Source organism: Molossus molossus, unplaced genomic scaffold (assembly GCF_014108415.1).
Source record: "Molossus molossus isolate mMolMol1 unplaced genomic scaffold, mMolMol1.p scaffold_m16_p_18, whole genome shotgun sequence".
NCBI classification, from domain to species: Eukaryota; Metazoa; Chordata; class Mammalia; order Chiroptera; family Molossidae; genus Molossus; species Molossus molossus.
Window position 1 is genome coordinate 66448304 of NW_023425353.1, and position 17002 is coordinate 66465305.

Consider the following 17002-nt stretch of genomic DNA (forward strand, 5'->3'; position numbering starts at 1 on the left):
TTCCTTCTTTCCACCTGCCAGGTCCTTGGTGCTTTGGTATGGTTGTGGAAACAACTTTCTGGAGCAGGACCCAGGTCCCTGACCCCTGAAGAAGTTCTCCTGATTACCTAGTGCCCCACACCCCCTGTCCTCCTGTGTCCACCCCCCTCTTCTTCCCTGGGGCTAATGTGAGGGTGCTGAGGGCAGGACCATGATTGTATGTCTCAGGTATAGAGTGTTAGGTTGGTAGCTTCTTGTTCTCCATTCTTTTAAACTATTGGCCTCTTATTTTTTTTTACTTATTTATTTTTTATCCTCACCTGAGGACATTTTTCCATTTTTTGTTCAGCTAGAGTGGGGGAAGAGAGAGAGAAGTATCAATGTGAAAGGGACACATCGAGTGGTTGCCACCCGCACGACCCAACCAGGGCCGGGGACAAACTGCAACCAAGGTACGTGCCCCTAGTGGGAACCGAACCCGGATCTCTCTGGAACGTAGGCCAACGCTGTAACTGCTGAACCAAACTGGCCAGAACTATTGGCCTTTTAAATTTTTCCTTGTGTTCCTCAGAGGTTGACCATCTTTATTAGTGTTTATCTTTCATGTGGTGGGGAGCCATGGTTACTGTTGAGTGTGTAGTGTTCACAGCTGATTTTAAATCCTATCTAATTTGCATGGTAATTGATAACCAGTTTCTCCCTCCTAAAGCAGCAGCCCTGTATCTGTTTATCTGCCTTGTAACTAACAGCGCAGCTCTTTTCTTTGCATGTACACATTGATCTGATTCAAAAATTTTGTCTAGAACCTTCTGGCCAGTATTGAACATTCCTTATTCAAATGCTCCAACTTCCTACTGGTTCCAGAATGGGATGTGGTTGCCAGTTATCTTTTGAGTCACATTTTTATAAGACATTTTTTCATCTCTTTAGCGGGGGTTTTGTGTCCAGACTGGGTGGTTGTGGGAGGTCAGCTTTGGCTGATTCTTGCATTCACTTTCTCTGGTAGTTGCAGGCATCTCAAGCTATTAATATACTAGTGGTTGCTGAGAACACAGCCCACCAGCCTTCAAGGACACGTAACCTAATGATTGCATCTGAAGTAGCCTTGCTGTCAAGACAAGATTTCACAGGAGTTCTTCATCTCTGTTTTCACTGGTGTCAAATGGGTTAGTTCATGTGCAGGTGACTTTGGTTGAATTCTGACTTTTAGCTATTTTTTTTTTTTTCTATATTCAGGAAGTGCAATATTATGGGAGAGGTGCACGGTCGGATTGGTAGTTCCTTCCTCCCTCCCACCTTCCCTCCCTCTTTTTTAAAAGACTTTTTGTAGAGCAGTTTTAGGTTCACAACAAAATTGAAAGGAAGGTACAGAGATTTCCCATATACCCCCTGTCCCCTACACATGCACAGCCTCCCCATCATCGACATCCCCCACCAGAATGGTACATGTTACAGTGGATGAACCTGCATGGCCACATCATAGTCACCCAAAGTCCATAGTTTTCTTTAGGGCTTGCTCTTGGTGTTGTGCATGCTGTGGGTTTGGACAATGTATATCCATCATTACAGTATCATACACAGTCTCCTCATTGCCCTAAAATCTGTGATCCACCTACTTCTCCGTCCATCTCCCCACTGGCAAGTTTTAGCTGGTCTTTTTGTCTCCATACTTTTGCCTTTTCCAGAATGTCGTATAGTTGGAATCACACAGTATGTAGCCTTTGCACATTGGTTTCTTTCACTTAGTAATACGCAGTTAGGGTTCCTCCATGTCTTTTCATAACTTGTTAGCTCATTTCTTTCTTTTTTTTTTTTTATCCTCACCCGAGGACATTTTTTCATTTTTTGTTCAGATAGAGTGGGAGGGAGAGAGGAAGAGAGAGAGAGAGAAACATCAATGTGAAAGGGACACATCGAGTGGTTGCCACCCGTACGACCCAACCAGGGCCGGGGACAAACTGCAACCGAGGTACGTGTCCTTAGCGGAAACCGAACCCGGGTCTCTCTGGACCACAGGCCCACGCTCTAACCGCTAAGCCAAACAGGCCAGGGCTAGCTCATTTCTTTTTAATGCTGAATAATATTCCATTATCTGGATGTTCCACTGTTTGTTTATTCACCTGAAGGCACCTTGCTTTTAAGTTTTGCCAATTCTCAATGAAGCAGCTGTAAGCAGTCGTGTGCAGGTTTTTATGTGGACATGTTCTCAGTTCCTTCGTGTAAATCAAGGCACCTGACTGCTGGGTCAGAGGGCGAGAGTGAGCTTAGTTTGTTGAGAAACTGCCACATTGAGTTCCGGAGTAACTTAGTATTTTGCATTCCCACCAGCATTGTATGAGAGGGTTGTTCCACACCTTGCTAGCATTTGGCGTTGTCAGTGTTCCAGATTTCGGGCGCCTCTAATAATGGGTGTGAAGTGGTGTGTCATGGCTCTAATTTGTATTTTTTGGTTGACCTATGATGTAGAGGTTCTTTGCAATTGTAAGGTGAGGTGCCTATTAAGGTCCTTGGCCCTTTTAAAAATCGGATTGCTTCCCTGGCCAGTTTGGCTCAGCAGTTGAGCATCGGTCTGCAGACCAGAGAGTCCTGGGTTCAGTTCCCGCTAGGGGCACATACCAAAAAAAAAAAAATCGGATTGCTTGTTTTATTGCTGAGTTTTAGTTTTTCATATATTTTGGATAACAGTGCTTTATCAGATATGTTTTCTGCAAATATTTTTTCCCACTCTGTCTCTTCTCATTCTCCTGACATTGTTGAAGAGAAGTTTTACATTTTAATGAAGTCCAGCTTAGCAATTGCTTTCATGGATGCTGCCTTTGATGTTTTATCTAAAAAGTCATCACTACATCTAAAGTCATCTAGGTTTTCTTCTAGGAGTTTTATGGTTTCGTGCTCTACATTTAGGTCTGTGGTCCATGTTGAGCTAATTTTGGTGAAGGGTTTGAGGTCTGTGTCTAGATTTGTTTTCGCACTTGGGTGTTCGGTCCTTCCAGCACCATTTGTTGAAGAGCCTATTTGCTCCGTTGTGTTGACTGTGCCTTTTGTTTTTGTTTCTTGGTCATAGATCAGTTGATTATATTGATGTGATGTAGGTTTGTTTCTAGGTACTCTATTCTGTCCCATTGATCTGTTTGTTCGTTCTCCAGTACTACACTGTTTTGATTACTGTAGCTTTACAGGACGTCTTGAAGTTGGGTAGCATCAGTTTTCTGACTTTGTTCTTCTCCTTCGATATTTTGTTGGCTCTCCTGGGTCTTTTGCCTCTATGTAAACTTTAGAAGCAGTTTGTTGATACCCACAAAATAACTTTCTGGAATTTTGATTTGAGTTGTATTGAATTTATTTTCCCCTTGTTTCCTTTTTATTTAGTTTAATTCAACAGATGTTTATTTGGCTCACATGTAAGTTCCTGTCCTGTGTCCTGGGCATAAAGAAAAGAAAAAGACTTCTGCCTTGCCCTCAGGTGTTTACCTTCTGGTAGACACCCCTCCCCCCCACCCCCCACCCCAGTCGAGTTACATGGAAGGATCACTTTTCTACAGTGACGGTACTGTAGGAGGAGTCTGGACAGAGCACTTGGAGAGGAAGAAAGGATTCATTTCTTCCTGGACCATTCAGGGAATGCCTCAGAGAAGAGGTCACATTTGAGCTAGACCTTGGAGGTGACATTCTTAGGTGCAAGGGAGGGACGAGCAGATCGAAGGTCATTCCAAGGAGAATGGGTGGGCACAAAGCGTGTGCAAGGCGCAGTGTGCGCTCAGACATGGAAGCAAATCGCTTTGGGGTGTGGGAGGGTGATGTGTGTGTGATATTTTTCAGGTGTGTCTTTTTTGTAGATTAATTTATTTAATGAGCACTTGGCACAATGAAGGTTACAAAGAAAGAAATAACACTAGGCTTTACCCTCAAGGAATTTACAGGTCCATTGGGAAGTACAGTAAAAGTTGTCTGGGAAACAGTGTAGATATTTAAAATTTTTAATTAAATTCCCTCTGGTTAAAAAGTATACAGTCCTCACTGAGAAAATGATCCTAACAGTTTTCTAGACAGTTTATTATTTTGTGACAAGGTAGCAAAATGTTTTAATTTCCATGTATTTTTCAAAACGGTTGTTTGAAAGGCATTCAGAATCGTGGGGGAATCGTGGAGGATAAAGTTGTATGTGTGTCTCGGTATGTTTGAGTGATTCAGTCTTGATTTCCTGTTTGAGGCGTTTCTGATCGGTGTTGCTTACCCAGGGGCAAGGCCTGCCTGAGTACCATGTCTCCCGTGAACCCTTCCCGCCGGAAGTCCTGGTATTTCCGTCCTCCAGAGTCCCACAGCTTTGCCTTCGATGGCAGTGTGTGTGTTTTCTTGAACGTGTTCTTTGTGTAGTGTGTGACATCTTCTGCTACATGGGAAGCACTTTCCCACCTGTTCTAATCTCTGTACCCTCCCGTGCTTTATACATTTAGGCATTCTGTAACAACTCCTTGAATGATTTGTTACTTTTTTTGATGGATACAATATCAGATACTTTAAAAAGAAATCTTTGCAAAATATTCTTTTCCTGTATCTCACCCTCCGAAGAGTCCAGGGAGAGAGAATCCCACACTTCACAGTGAGCAGCTGAGGCTCCGTGGGGTTATGAACCCCAGGGCTGTGGGACTGGAGTGTGCGGGCAGCAAGGGCGAGAGCGGAGGAGGGGTAAGCCCGGGTGACAGGCGAGGGCAGTGCGGACAGGCCCCGGAGCACCGCGCGGCTGGCTCCCGAGCCTTTTGTTTTCAGGTTGGTTGTGGAAGGGACAGACCCACAGAACAGGGAGAAGAGCTACACAAAAGAGTTACAGATAAACTTACTTCATTTTTGTGCATAAGACAAAAATTTCAGGAGCAAGTGCAAGAAAAGACAAAACTGGCTTACGCAGACGGAAGGTGGAGGAGGGACATTTAGGGCTGTCCCAGTTGGGAGTTCAGAGTGGACCCGGTGGCAGAGACAGCTGGATGCGGGCCTGGGGCGGCGTCTCCGGGTCTCCCTTTTGGCGGTGTCATGGCTCTTCTGCGTTGGCTTCATTTTCAGGTACTGTTCCTCCTCCTACCGATTCAACAGCTGGAAGAAAAGCCCCTTTCCTCGCAGCCCCAGCAGGTGTTCTGAGATTACCTTTGACTGGCTTGTGGGCCTGTCCTTTAGTTATTTAGTTATTTGAAATATGTTTTTATTGATTTTTTTTTTTAGAGGAAAGGAGAGAGAGAGAAACATCAGTGTGAGAGAGAAACATCGATCGGCTGCCTCCTGCATACCCCCTACTGGGGATCGAGCCTGCAACCCGGGCATGTGCCCTGAGCAGGAGTCACACCGGGACCTCTCGGTGCATGGGACGATGCCCAGTCTCCTGAGCCACACCGATCGGACAGGCTGTCCTTTACACAGTTCTGGTGGCAAGAGCCCATGCAGTGGAGTAGAGTCGCCCACCGGGGCTGCAGCCTTAGTTGAAGACGTGGTCTCCAACGGGGTGTCAGGGGCTTTCACTAGAGCGACCTTCTACCTTTGAAGGACAGAAAGCTTCCCTCGTGCGAAGGGGAGGTTCGGGTGCACTGGGATCGGTCAGGCTATTTTTATCTGTAGCCTCCAGAATGGAAACTCAGCTTGTTCTCGGCTGCGTATCTCTGCTGGTGACGACCAGAAAGAGAAAAACGAGGCCGGGAGTCCGCAGAGGGAGTCGGAGTTGTCTCAGCCCCGCGGTGCCCGCCGTGCGGGAGAAGAGGGTGGCGGGCGGGGGCGTCCAGCTTCATCAGGTGCGGGGCAGAGCGGCCTCGGACGGCCGCTTGTCCGCGGCGGGGGCTCGTTGAGGCCCTTCACGAACCCGCCGTCAGGCCAGCTCGCGTGAATGGTCGTGTTGAGACGACGTGACGCTTTGGTCCGAAGTCTGTTTTCCTTCGCGGAGCTGTGTGAGTTCTGACCAGTCTCCGGCCCAGACACCTGGGGAGTTGTTGGAGAAGCGTGTAAACCTGGCGGCCTGCCTCACACTGGGCCACACGTGTCCGTGCCTGGGTCCGTGCAGGGCGGGCGGCCTGCCTCACACTGGCCACACGCTGTCCGTGCCTGGGTCCGTGCAGGGCGGGCGGCCTGCCTCACACTGGGCCACACGTGTCCGTGCCTGGGTCCGTGCAGGGCGGGTGGCCCGCCTCACACTGGGCCACACGCTGTCCGTGCCTGGGTCCGTGCAGGGCGGGTGGCCCGCCTCACACTGGGACACACGCTGTCCGTGTCTGGGTCCGTGCAGGGCGGGTGGCCCGCCTCACACTGGGCCACACGCTGTCCGTGCCTGGGTCCGTGCAGGGCGGGTGGCCCGCCTCACACTGGGACACACGCTGTCCGTGCCTGGGTCCGTGCAGGGCGGGTGGCCCGCCTCACACTGGGACACACGCTGTCCGTGCCTGGGTCCGTGCAGGGCGGGTGGCCCGCCTCACACTGGGCCACACGCTGTCCGTGCCTGGGTCCGTGCAGGGCGGGTGGCCCGCCTCACACTGGGCCACACGCTGTCCATGTCTGGGTCCGTGCAGGGCGGGTGGCCTGCCTCACACTGGGCCACACACTGTCCGTGTCGGGAGCCGTGCGGGCTGGGAATGGGATTTTCAGAATTTTAGGTTTGAATAATTCAAATGATGGAGTTGTCATTATATTCATGATCTCACTTGTTTAGTCCATAAAGCTTATTTTTGAGTGTCTGCCGTGGACTATGTTCCATGATAGGTGCTGGGATGTAGAAATGAAAACTTTATTTCTGGTTTTTAAGGAACCTAGGATCTAGGGAAGGTGAAAAAACATGACTAAAATACTGTGTGTCAGTAGTTAGGATAGACAGGGGTATTTATCAGAGGACTCCAAAGGAGGGGCATAGGTCCCAGCCAGGGGAGGGATGTGCAGGCAGGGAGGGCCTCCTGGAGGAGGTGGCCTTTGGAAACAGCCGTGTACAAAGAGACACGTGCAGGTGGACCTGGTTAAAGTGTGATGGTGGGAAGCCAGGCAGGCAGTGGTGTTTGGATGTTTATGCTATGCTGGAAGGTGACGGGGTCCCTGGAGAATTCTAGTGGGAAAGGAGTATGATTACGGACACTTGTATTACTGTCCATTTATGAATAGTCAGTACCCATACCTGGTTCAGAGATAAAAAGTAGTAATGTTGAAGGGTACATTCTGCAACATTTTCTGCTTATCTAGTACCCTTCCCTTCAGACAGCCACTGCGTGAGTCTCATGTACCTTCCCAGGGCTGTCTGCGAATAGAAGCAGATGCAATACGCGCGTCCGTGGTCTCCCGCACCCCCCTCACAGGTGCGCGTACACCGTGCTCACCGCGTGCACCTCACTGTGTCCGCTTAGCTCCTCGTCTTGGCGAGATCTCTCCCTGTCAGCATGTAAACAGCGTCATTTTCTCTCTCTTGTTTTCTTATGGCTGCTTAGTTTTCCATTTTCAGGATGGCCCACAATTTAGTTGACCAGTCCACTGTTGATGAGCATTTAGGTGGCTTCTGATCTTTTTCTCTGTTACACACAGAGCTGTCGTAAGTCACGTCTGGCACAGGAGAGTGGCATTTCAGGACGTCCACCCGGGCTTCAGGATGTGTGGGATGGATGAGTGGGTGGAGGGTCGATGGCTGAGGAGCGAGCGGGGTGACGAAGGTGACACCAGACAGCCCAGTGGTGAGGCGACTGCGGTGCCCGGGGGAGGGGAGCGGCTGGAGGGAGGGATATTCGGGAGATCCAGCAGGACTGGGCGGCCTCTGTCGTGCTGGGATAGGGGACGGGAGGAGCCAAGCCTGATTTCTTGGGACAACTAATAGGACATTTATTACCCAGGTGCCGTAGATGAACAAACCCCACATTGATGGGGAAACGCAGGCACGGAATTGAAGGCAGCCACTAGCAACGACAGTTAGTGGAAACACGAAGTGGGAACCAGTGGGTATTGATAGGAACCGAGTAATTGCAATTAAGTCTCAGTGAGGAAATAATTAAGGACAAGGACATAAGGACGGGCATGGTCCCCTAGTAAGTTCTTTAGATTTTCCATTCTTCTGGGAGGCCCACTGGCATTATTGCATTTGCTTTTAACAGTAATTCAGAGGAGCGGTAGCGTGTTGAAGGATAAGACACAAACGTTGAGGTGGAATGTTCTCTGAGCCTCTGCATGTCGGGGCGGTCGCAGGCCCATGCCCACGGCGCACCCCGATTTGTATCATGCAGACTTTGACTAAGGAAACCCCTTTTCCAAAGAGTCTGCCCTTGTTGTGACTGGTCCTTCCGTTCCTTTGGCGTGTGGGATGATTGACTGACGGGACAGGGATTTCTGGGTGGGGTTTGCTGACTCCTGGGTGTTCACCGTGTGCTGGGCACATTCCCCTCCCTGCAGATGGTCCTCATTCCTGCCGGCGTGTTTACAATGGGCACGGACGACCCTCAGATCAAGCAGGATGGGGAGGCTCCCGCCAGGAGAGTCACCGTGGACGCCTTTTACATGGACGCCTATGAAGTCAGTAACGCGGACTTCGAGCAGTTCGTCAACGCCACCAGCTATCTGACCGAGGTGATGAGCTGCGGGGGGGGGGACAGCTGCCCTTCCTCCACCTGTCCTGTGCGCCGGCCTTGCTGAGCCCCTGCCTCCAGCGCAGCCCCCACTTCGTCCTGGCATCTCCGTGGGGCCGGGTGCTTGTTGGGTAGCACACAGGCTCGGAGAAGACGGCCGCGTCGCATGGCTGGTTGGTGGGGAGCGGGCAGTGCAGCCGGGCCCGGGGCTGTGCCTTCGCCGTGCTGCCTGTCGTGGGAACTCACCCAGCAGTGCACCGTCCCCCGGGCTCTTCGAGACCACAGGTGGCACGTAAAGTGGGGCCACTGTTCCCTCAGAAAATCACAGTCTGGTTGTTCCGGAAACATGACGTGTTTCCCAAGAGACAGATGCGAAAGGCAGATGGGCATTTTCCTGGTTGTATCCCAGTGCCCGGCGACTCGGCGCCCGGGGGCAGGCAGGGCCACCCGCGTGCTGTGGTCTCTGAGCCACGAAGCCAGGTTCTGAAGGTGGCTGTGCCCTGACGGGGACAGAGCTCTCGTGGGCCTGAGAGTTTCCGTGAGGGCCTCACATCCCGGCTCTGCAGGCTGCGCGTTTCCCAGGTGCCCTCGCCAGGGACCCTGGCCCCAGCTTCTGGACTCTGTTCTTTTCCCAGGCCCAAAACATCTGTTTTTGTTTTTGTTTGTAACTAAGAAAGTCACTCGAGAGTGAACGCTGAAGCAGAGCAGCAGATTGGTCTCGCATCGTCCCCTTTCTTGGGCATTTCCTAAAAAGGATGAAGTGTTGTGGTTTTGTGCCTGTTGGTAGTAAGCAGAGCCCCGTTGTTCTGTTCCCTAAGGGTGCCCTCAGGTCAGGTTCCTCAATGGTCTGTAAGTAGGCAGACGATTTCCAAGGACAAGCTTGGACTAGGCCTCTTGGTGAAGACTGGACGCGCAGAGTCAGGGCATCAGGAACACGGTCAGGGGAAATGACATCTGCATCTCTCTACCCTCTCGCTGAAATGTCACTTTTCCTGTCATTATGAAGCAGACACCCAGCCCTAGTGATACCAGGACCTGTGTTTTCATCACCAACGGAAACCAGACACCTTTGTCTCATTGTGTTGCAGACATCGGGACTTGCTTGCTTCCTCCCCTCTTCAGAGGTGATGATGATTCTGAGACCTGCCACTAGAGCTCATTTGATGATTAACACAGAGCGCACGTGTATCATCATGGCACACGCTGGTTTGGTCCATATTTTGACGGGACTGTTTTCTTTGTAACCATAGTGACTCTGTTTCATACCCTCACTCATTTCATTGTGAGAAGAGGTCCTTAAGCCTCATGCCACCAAAGGGGTCCAGGACACGAGGAGGGTTGAGAAGCCTGTTCTGGTTAAATGCTTCCTGTTTTGGCCACTTCACAGTGTTTCCTGTCCCTGCGCCTCGCTCCCCCTCTAACTGCTCTGCTTTCCTGGGAGCACGGCCCTTCTCCCCAGGGGCCCGTGTCCCCCCTGGAATCCCTGCCCTCTCTCCCTGGTGCAGGGCTGCTGCTTCTCACGCATGAGTCATCCTGGCTCACGTGTCCCTTCCACAGGGGCTCCTCTGCTCACGGCGCCGGAAGGAGCCTTTGCTCACCCTTCTATGCCTCACAAGGCCAAGCCAAGTTGTGATTATTTTCTTGCTTTCCTTTTTTTTTTTTTTTTGGCTTGATGTTTGTGCCCCATGTAAGCACTATAAGGGTAGGGACCACGGCTGCCTAGTGTTGACCTTGTATCTCCGTCATTTAGCCCAAAGCCGGCACAGGGCAGGTGTTCGGCAGGTGGTGTTGGGTGTTGTTTAGGCACGTAGGCGTGGTGGGGCCCGGAGCCAGGAAGAGGAGCAGGGCGAAGAAAAGATGGTGAGCTCCACGCGGGAGGGGGTCTGAGGTCCATGCGGGGGGGTGGGGCTCTGAGGTACTTGCAGGGGGTCTGAGGTACTTGCAGGCCTGAATACAGGGCCCAGTAGGCAGTTCATGTCTAGGACAGGCCTCGCCTGGAGGTAGAGATGTGGGAACCGTTTGGTGTACTGGTGTTTCTTAAAGTGATGAAACTGGGGTTGCCCCATGGCGCAGGGTGCATCCCACAGTGCGGCCTCTCAGACGGGCTGTCTGAGGGTCGGCGGCTGAGCGTTCTCACGGGAGCTGCAGACCTCCAGACCTCCGGAGCCCGTCTCTGTGGCAGGCTGGCCGGGGCGCCCTTCCCAAGGCCCGGGAGGCTGGGGTGCAGTGAGGAGAGCAGGGCGGGGCAGCGCCCCTGTACTTCAGGAGATGAGCAGGACGTCAGAAACGGGGGGAACCAGCCGTGAGGGGCCCCGAGACCCAGGGCCGGGGCGGGTGTCCGCAGAACGCCTCGCGTGCCCACAGGGAAGGGGCTGAGGCCCGAGGCCGTGTTGAGTGGAGGCATTGCAGTACAGATGTCCGTCTGGTGCTTCACGTCTGTCAGCGCAGCTGACGCCTTCATGGACCAGAAGGTCGGCAAACAGTGCCGAGTGCTGCTTTCGGCTGGGTGCTGGGAGCGGCCCAAGGACACGATCACGAGACTCACGTGTGGAGATACGTCACCTTGCAGAGTCGTCTGCGATGCTTGGGGTGTCTCTCCGTCAGCAGCACCCTCTCGTTCCCAGAGGCGGATCTCTTCCTAGGCGCCCTTAGCCCCACGAGCCCGAGCGGGCTGGCTGTGAGCGGCAGTCGCCTGCTTGGTGGGAAGCCAGGAGCTCCTGGGTCATTGCCGCGGCCCTGGGAAGTCACGGGAGAGCTTCCGTCTATGTGGGCGGGGTCGCTCACAGCGTGAGGACGCACTGACAGCTTGTCCTGGGTTTCCTCTCCCCAGGCCGAGAGGTTCGGTGACTCCTTCGTCTTCGAAGGCCTGCTGAGCGAGCAGGTGAAGACTGGGATCCGGCAGGCGGTGAGTCAGCTTCACGGCCTCTCCGTCTCCCCGCCGCTCGAGGGAGGGCCTGGTGGAAAGCCCCTGCCCCCGCCCCTGCCGCCTCTGCTGCAGGTTGGCCTGGAAGAGCAGGCCCAGGCCCAGGCCCAGGGCACTTTAGCTCGAGGAAGTGGCCCAGCCCAGGATGGTGTCGGCTGTGGCTTCCCGAGTGTCTGAGGGGCACACGGGGTCTCTGCGTCAGGCTTCGCGGGCTCTAGGTCCCTGTCCCTCACAGGTGTTCTGGAAGGAGGGCTCACGTGTCTTTGTGAACCCCGCTCTGCGCCGATGTCCTCAGCTGCCGCGGGAGAGCTCCCTCTGTGACCAGCTCCCGGAGCAGTGTCGTGCACGAGACCTCTGTCCGGGAGCCTCCTGGGAGCCGGAGCCCGGGGCCTGGGGGGCCTGTGTGTTTCCATGAGTCCTGAGGAGGAGAGACACAAACGGGGAAGGAGAGTGGGTGAGCTGGGATGTGGGGGTTCACAGGACAGAGGCCTGGAGTGCAGAAGGCGGGGCGGGGACAGGGTGGAGCGTGTCCCCCACTTGTTTCGTGCCCAGTGTCCCTCCTGTCTGTCTTTCTGTGGCGCCCAGGGCCCAGGCTCTTTCTCAGGCGGGCTGAGCAGGATGGGGCGGGCCTGGGGGACCCAGCTTGCTCTCAGCTCGCCTGTAGGAGACTTGGGCCACTTCTCTGTGCATTTTAGGTAAGTGTGCAGAGACCTGACTGAGCGCCACTGAACGTCACCGCTCTCTTGATGCAGCACAAGTGCACGCCGCAATCTAGTCTGAGCCACCGTTGTGAGGCTCTGAGGTCGGGTTGGCCTGTGCCGACCACAGCGGCTCGGGGGTGGGCCCTCGTCGGGGCCAGTCCCAGTGGGCGCACCTGCGCCTGCTTCGTAGTCCACCTTCCAGAAGAGGCCTCTGGTCCCCGAGAACCTCGAGGCACGAGGCCCGGCAGGCGCAGAGGCTGGGCCGGGCGGGTGCCGTGACCAGGGTGTGAACCAGCCGCTCGTCCCGAGTAGTGCTGGCCACTCGCTCTCATGCCCACGATGGAAAAGCAGACCGTCTAAGCGTGTTTAGAAAGGGTTGGAAGGAACAGGGGTCTGAGAGTGAGCTGAGGGAGACTGTCCTAACCCCGTGTCCCCGACGTTCAGGACGCGAGCTGGCCCACTCGGTGCCACTCGGTGAGGCAGATGAGCCCAGGTGGTCCATGGCCAAGCAGAAGACAGCCCTGACTTAGCTTTCCCTCCTCAGGTGGCTTCCAGCCCTGCCCAGTCAAGGCGCACGGCCCCTTGGGTGCGGGCGTGGCCTGGGGACCTGGCGCCCTCGCTAGTCTCCTCTCCAGCCGGAGACAGGCCGCGCACCCCGCGCACCCCACGCACCCTGCGCACCCCGCGCACCCGCACACCCGTGGGAGCCGACCTGCTCCTGCTGGCTTACTGCGTGTGATTGTTTCAAATGTAACTGTCTACAGCATTCGCTCTCATGTACTATTTAATGTTTTATGTAATTATTTTAAATAGATGTAATTATGTTCATGACATGTTACACTAGTGATATCAATTATCCTTTAAAAAAACACTCTTATATTATAAAATAAAACATGAACACAGAAAGCAGAGGTGTTCGGCTCACTGAGCTACCCTAAGGCGAACCTGTTTGTGACCATCACCTAAGTTAGGAAGCAGTTTCACGACCTGCCCAGGTACCCGTCCATGTGTCACAACCTGGTCACTGCCGTGCTGTCCCCAAAGTAGCCACTCTGCTGCCTTTGAACGAGACGCCCCCCTGCATTTCTTTATACGTAGTGTCACCACCAGCTGTGTGTCCCAAGACTACTAAAGTTTAATCTTGCCTGTTTAAAAGAAATTTGTCCTTTAAGACTCTTAATCTATAGATTTCCCTTCTGTTGCATACTCTTCCCCCGTTTTCCTGCTCACATTTTACCTGGGGAAGAATCCAGGGCCTTGAGCCTGTGGCCTTGCCCAGTCTGACTTTCGCTGCCTTTCCTCTCACGGAGCGGCTCCTGTCTCCGCTCGCTGCTGACTCCTGCCGGCAGGTGGCGGGACTCAGGCCTGACCTGACGCTGCGCGAGCGTCTGGTGAGACCGGTCCTGGCTCTGCTCCAGCAGGCTCCTCGGGTCTGCTCCTCCCTCTCCGGGTGCCACCCGGGCTGCCCCGTGCCGGGACCCCTCATCCACGGGGGCTGTACGGTACTGATAGCTGGTACAGAGTTTTCAGTTTTTAATTGGGGTTCTTTTGTGAAGGGGTGGCTCCGTCCACCTGTTGTTTTGTGCGTCGTGGGTGTAGTTCACGCAGGAAAGGCAGAGCACGTGCGTGGTTCTCCAGCTTCTGAGAGGGTGAGTTCCGCCCCTGCACCCTCCCAAAGTGACCGGGAAATGTATTTTAATTAAACATTTAAAGACAACTGTAGAGTCACGTGTAGTTTAAGAAATAATGCAGAGGGATCCTGTGTCCCTTTTCCCATTTCCTCCAGTGGTGGCATCTCGTGTAACTAAAATAGTTCCACAGCCAGGAGGTTGACCGCTAAGGCGTCACACTCATCGCTGTCTGCGTTCAGTGGTTTCACACGTATTCACTCCTGTCTGTGTATATTTAGTTCTGTGCAGTGTTATCACAAATGTGGGTTTGTATAATCGCCCGATTTTACAAAATATTTTTATGAACTTGTGGATTAAAAAGTATATTATGAGCAGTGAACACAGGGGTGCATGTATGTTTTTCAATTGCTGTCTGTGTTCTTCAGATAAATACCTAGAAGTGGCATTGCTGGGTTGTATGGCAGGTCTATTTTTAATTTTTTGAGGTCCTCCATTCTGTTCTCCCCAGCGGCTGTTCCAGTTCACACTCCCACCAACAGGACGCCCCCACTCTGCCTCCACGCTCGTCACTTGTTGACTTTTTAGTGACACCATTTCGACAGGTGTGAGTGGCATCTCGTGGTTTTGGTTTGCATTTCTCGGATGATTAGTGATGTTGATCATCTTTCCATAGGTCTGTTGACCGTGAGTATGTCTTCTTTGGAGAAATGTCTGTTCAGATGCTCTGCCCATTTTTTTTAGTGTTAAGTTGTATGAGTTTCTTATATATTCTGGATATTTGTGAATATTCTCTCCCATACAGTAGGTTGTCTTTTGTTTTGTTGATGGTTTCCTTTGCTGGGCAAAAAAGCTTTTTAGTTGATGTAGTTCCTATTTTTTTCTGTTACTGTCCTCGCCCAAGGAGACATCTAAATAGGTATTGCTGAGAGCCATGTCAGAATTTACTGCCTGTGTTTTCTTCTAGTTCTATGGTTTCAGGTCTTACATTTAAGTCTTTTCATCCATTTGAGTTTATTTTTGTATATGTTGTAAGAAAGTGGCCCAGTTTCTTTCTTTCTTTCCTTTTTGTATGTAACAGTTTTCCCAACACCATTCATTGAAGAGACTGTCCTAACCCATTGTGTATTCTTGCTTCCTTTGTTGTAGATTAATTGACCATTTGATGAGAGTTTATTTCTGGGTGGCTCTTTATTCTGTTCCATTAGTCTATATCCTTGTTTTTATGCCAGTACCATACTGTTTTGATTATTGTAAGTTTGTAGTACAGTTTGATATCAGTGGCTCTGATACCTTCCACTTTGTTCTTCCTCAAGATTTCTTTGGCTATTCAGGGTCTTTTGTGGTTCCATGTAAATTTTAGGATTATTGTTCTAGTTCTGAGAAGAATGCCGTTGGTATTTTAATAGGGAGTGTATTGAATCTGTATATTGCTTTAGGTAGTAAGTACATTTTAACAATATTAATTCTTCTAATCCTTCCATTTATTTGTATCCTCTCATTTTATTTCTTTTATGTCTTATAGTTTTTAGAGTACAGGTCTTTTACCTATTTGGTTAAATTTATTTCTAGATATTTTATTCTTTTTGATGCAATTGTAATTGAGATTATTTTCCTAATTTCTCCTGATGGTTTGTTATTGAAACACAATAAATTTCTGTGTATTTATTTTGTATCCTGAAACTTGACTGAATTTGTTAGTTCTAATAGTTTTTTGGTGGAGTCATTAGGATTTTCTATATGTAGTATCATGTCATCTACAAATAGTAACAGTTTTACTTTTTCCTTTCCAGTTTGGATGCCTTTTCTTTCTTTTTTTTTTTTAATCCTCACCCGAGGACATTTTTCCATTTTTTTATTCAGATAGAGTGGGAGGGAGGGAGAGAGAGAGAGAGAGAGAGAGAGAGAGAGAGAGAGAAACATTGATGTGAAAGGGACACATTGAGTGGCCGTGACCTGCACGACCAACCAGGGCAGGGGACAAACTGCAACCGAGGTACGTGCCCTTAGCGGGAACTGAACCTGGGTCTCTCTGGACCGCAAGCTGATGCTCTAACCTCTGAGCCAAACTGGCCAGGGCTGGATGCCTTTTCTTTATTTTTCTTGTCTGATTACTGTGTCTAGGACTTCCAATACTATGTTGAACAGAAGTGATAGTGGGCATCCTTGTCTTGTTTCTGATTTTAGAAGCTTCCAGCTTTTCCCAATTGAGTATGCTGTTAGCTGTCATATATGGCCTTTATTACGTTGAGGTATTTTCCCTCTATACCTGCTTTGTTAAGGGTTTTCATCATTTAGTCATTTAAACATTGAGCTGACTTTTTGAGTTTGCTTGTGAAAATATCTGAAACTGAGTGTATTTAATGGTTTAAAACAGCACAGGTGCCTGCTGAAATTAACTTAGTCGTGATTATTATTTGGATGCTCCGTTTGAAACAAGGGTGTTAAAAGGTACAGCTACTAAATTGTAGAGAGGGTTAAGGCTAGCTTTTCAGTTGTGTTGTTTTTGTTTGTCTTAGGGTATTTTACCTTCTATTCTTGAAGGGGTAGTATTTATAATATTTAACATCTAAAAAGCATGTTTCATTTTTTTATAGTTGTGTTTTTTTTTTTTAATAAAGTTTTATTTTCTAAAACATACCGGAACCTCTGGTGAGACCTGTTGTTCATGCATCTTCAGCAGCAGCTGGGCGTCCCGCCCTTGTGTTTCAGCCTCAGTTACTGAGCTCTGTGCTTTGACGCTCGTGTAAGAAGTCCTTTGCTAGGAGCCGCCACAGGGCTGCCCTGGCCGGGAACCGCCATCTCCGGTCTCAGAGACGGCAGCTGGGGTACAGCTGATGGCCGGGAACTTCCTTAGTGGGTTTGTCCCACGTGGTTTTGTCAGATGAGGCCAGGCTGTTGTGCTTGTCCTGCATGTCGTCTAGGTCACGTCACTGCTGCGAGATTGCTCTCCTCTGTTGTCTACTTTCTGCTGGTAGTCTTCAGGGCCCTGTTCATTCTGCTCTTGAGCCCATCTAGTGAATTTTTATTCCAGATAGTGCATTTTGCAGTTCTCAGGTTATCTTTTTAAAATAGCTTGTGTTTCTGTGCTGAGGACCCTATCTCTCCCTTCACCTGTAGCTCATGATTACAGTAGCTGCTTTCAAGTCTTCGTCTGATAATTGGACCCTCTGGGTCATCCGGGGTCGGCACCATTCATTCTGTTTT

At 50.9% G+C, this 17002-nt stretch overlaps 1 protein-coding gene across 7 annotated transcripts in view; it reads left to right on the forward strand.

Annotated features, from left to right (window-relative positions):
* Positions 1-17002, forward strand: part of SUMF1 (sulfatase modifying factor 1) — a 103122-nt gene that overhangs the window by 811 nt on the left and 85309 nt on the right. For 5 of the 7 annotated variants that reach the window (XM_036266902.1, XM_036266900.1, XM_036266903.1 and 2 more), the window contains exons 2-3: positions 8371-8544; positions 11374-11448. In XM_036266902.1, the coding sequence (XP_036122795.1) occupies positions 8371-8544; positions 11374-11448 (249 nt within the window). Of the gene's footprint in view, positions 1-7205; positions 7293-8370; positions 8545-11373; positions 11449-17002 lie in introns of those variants that run through there. The other 2 variants (XM_036266906.1, XM_036266901.1) reach the window with 2 other exon arrangements.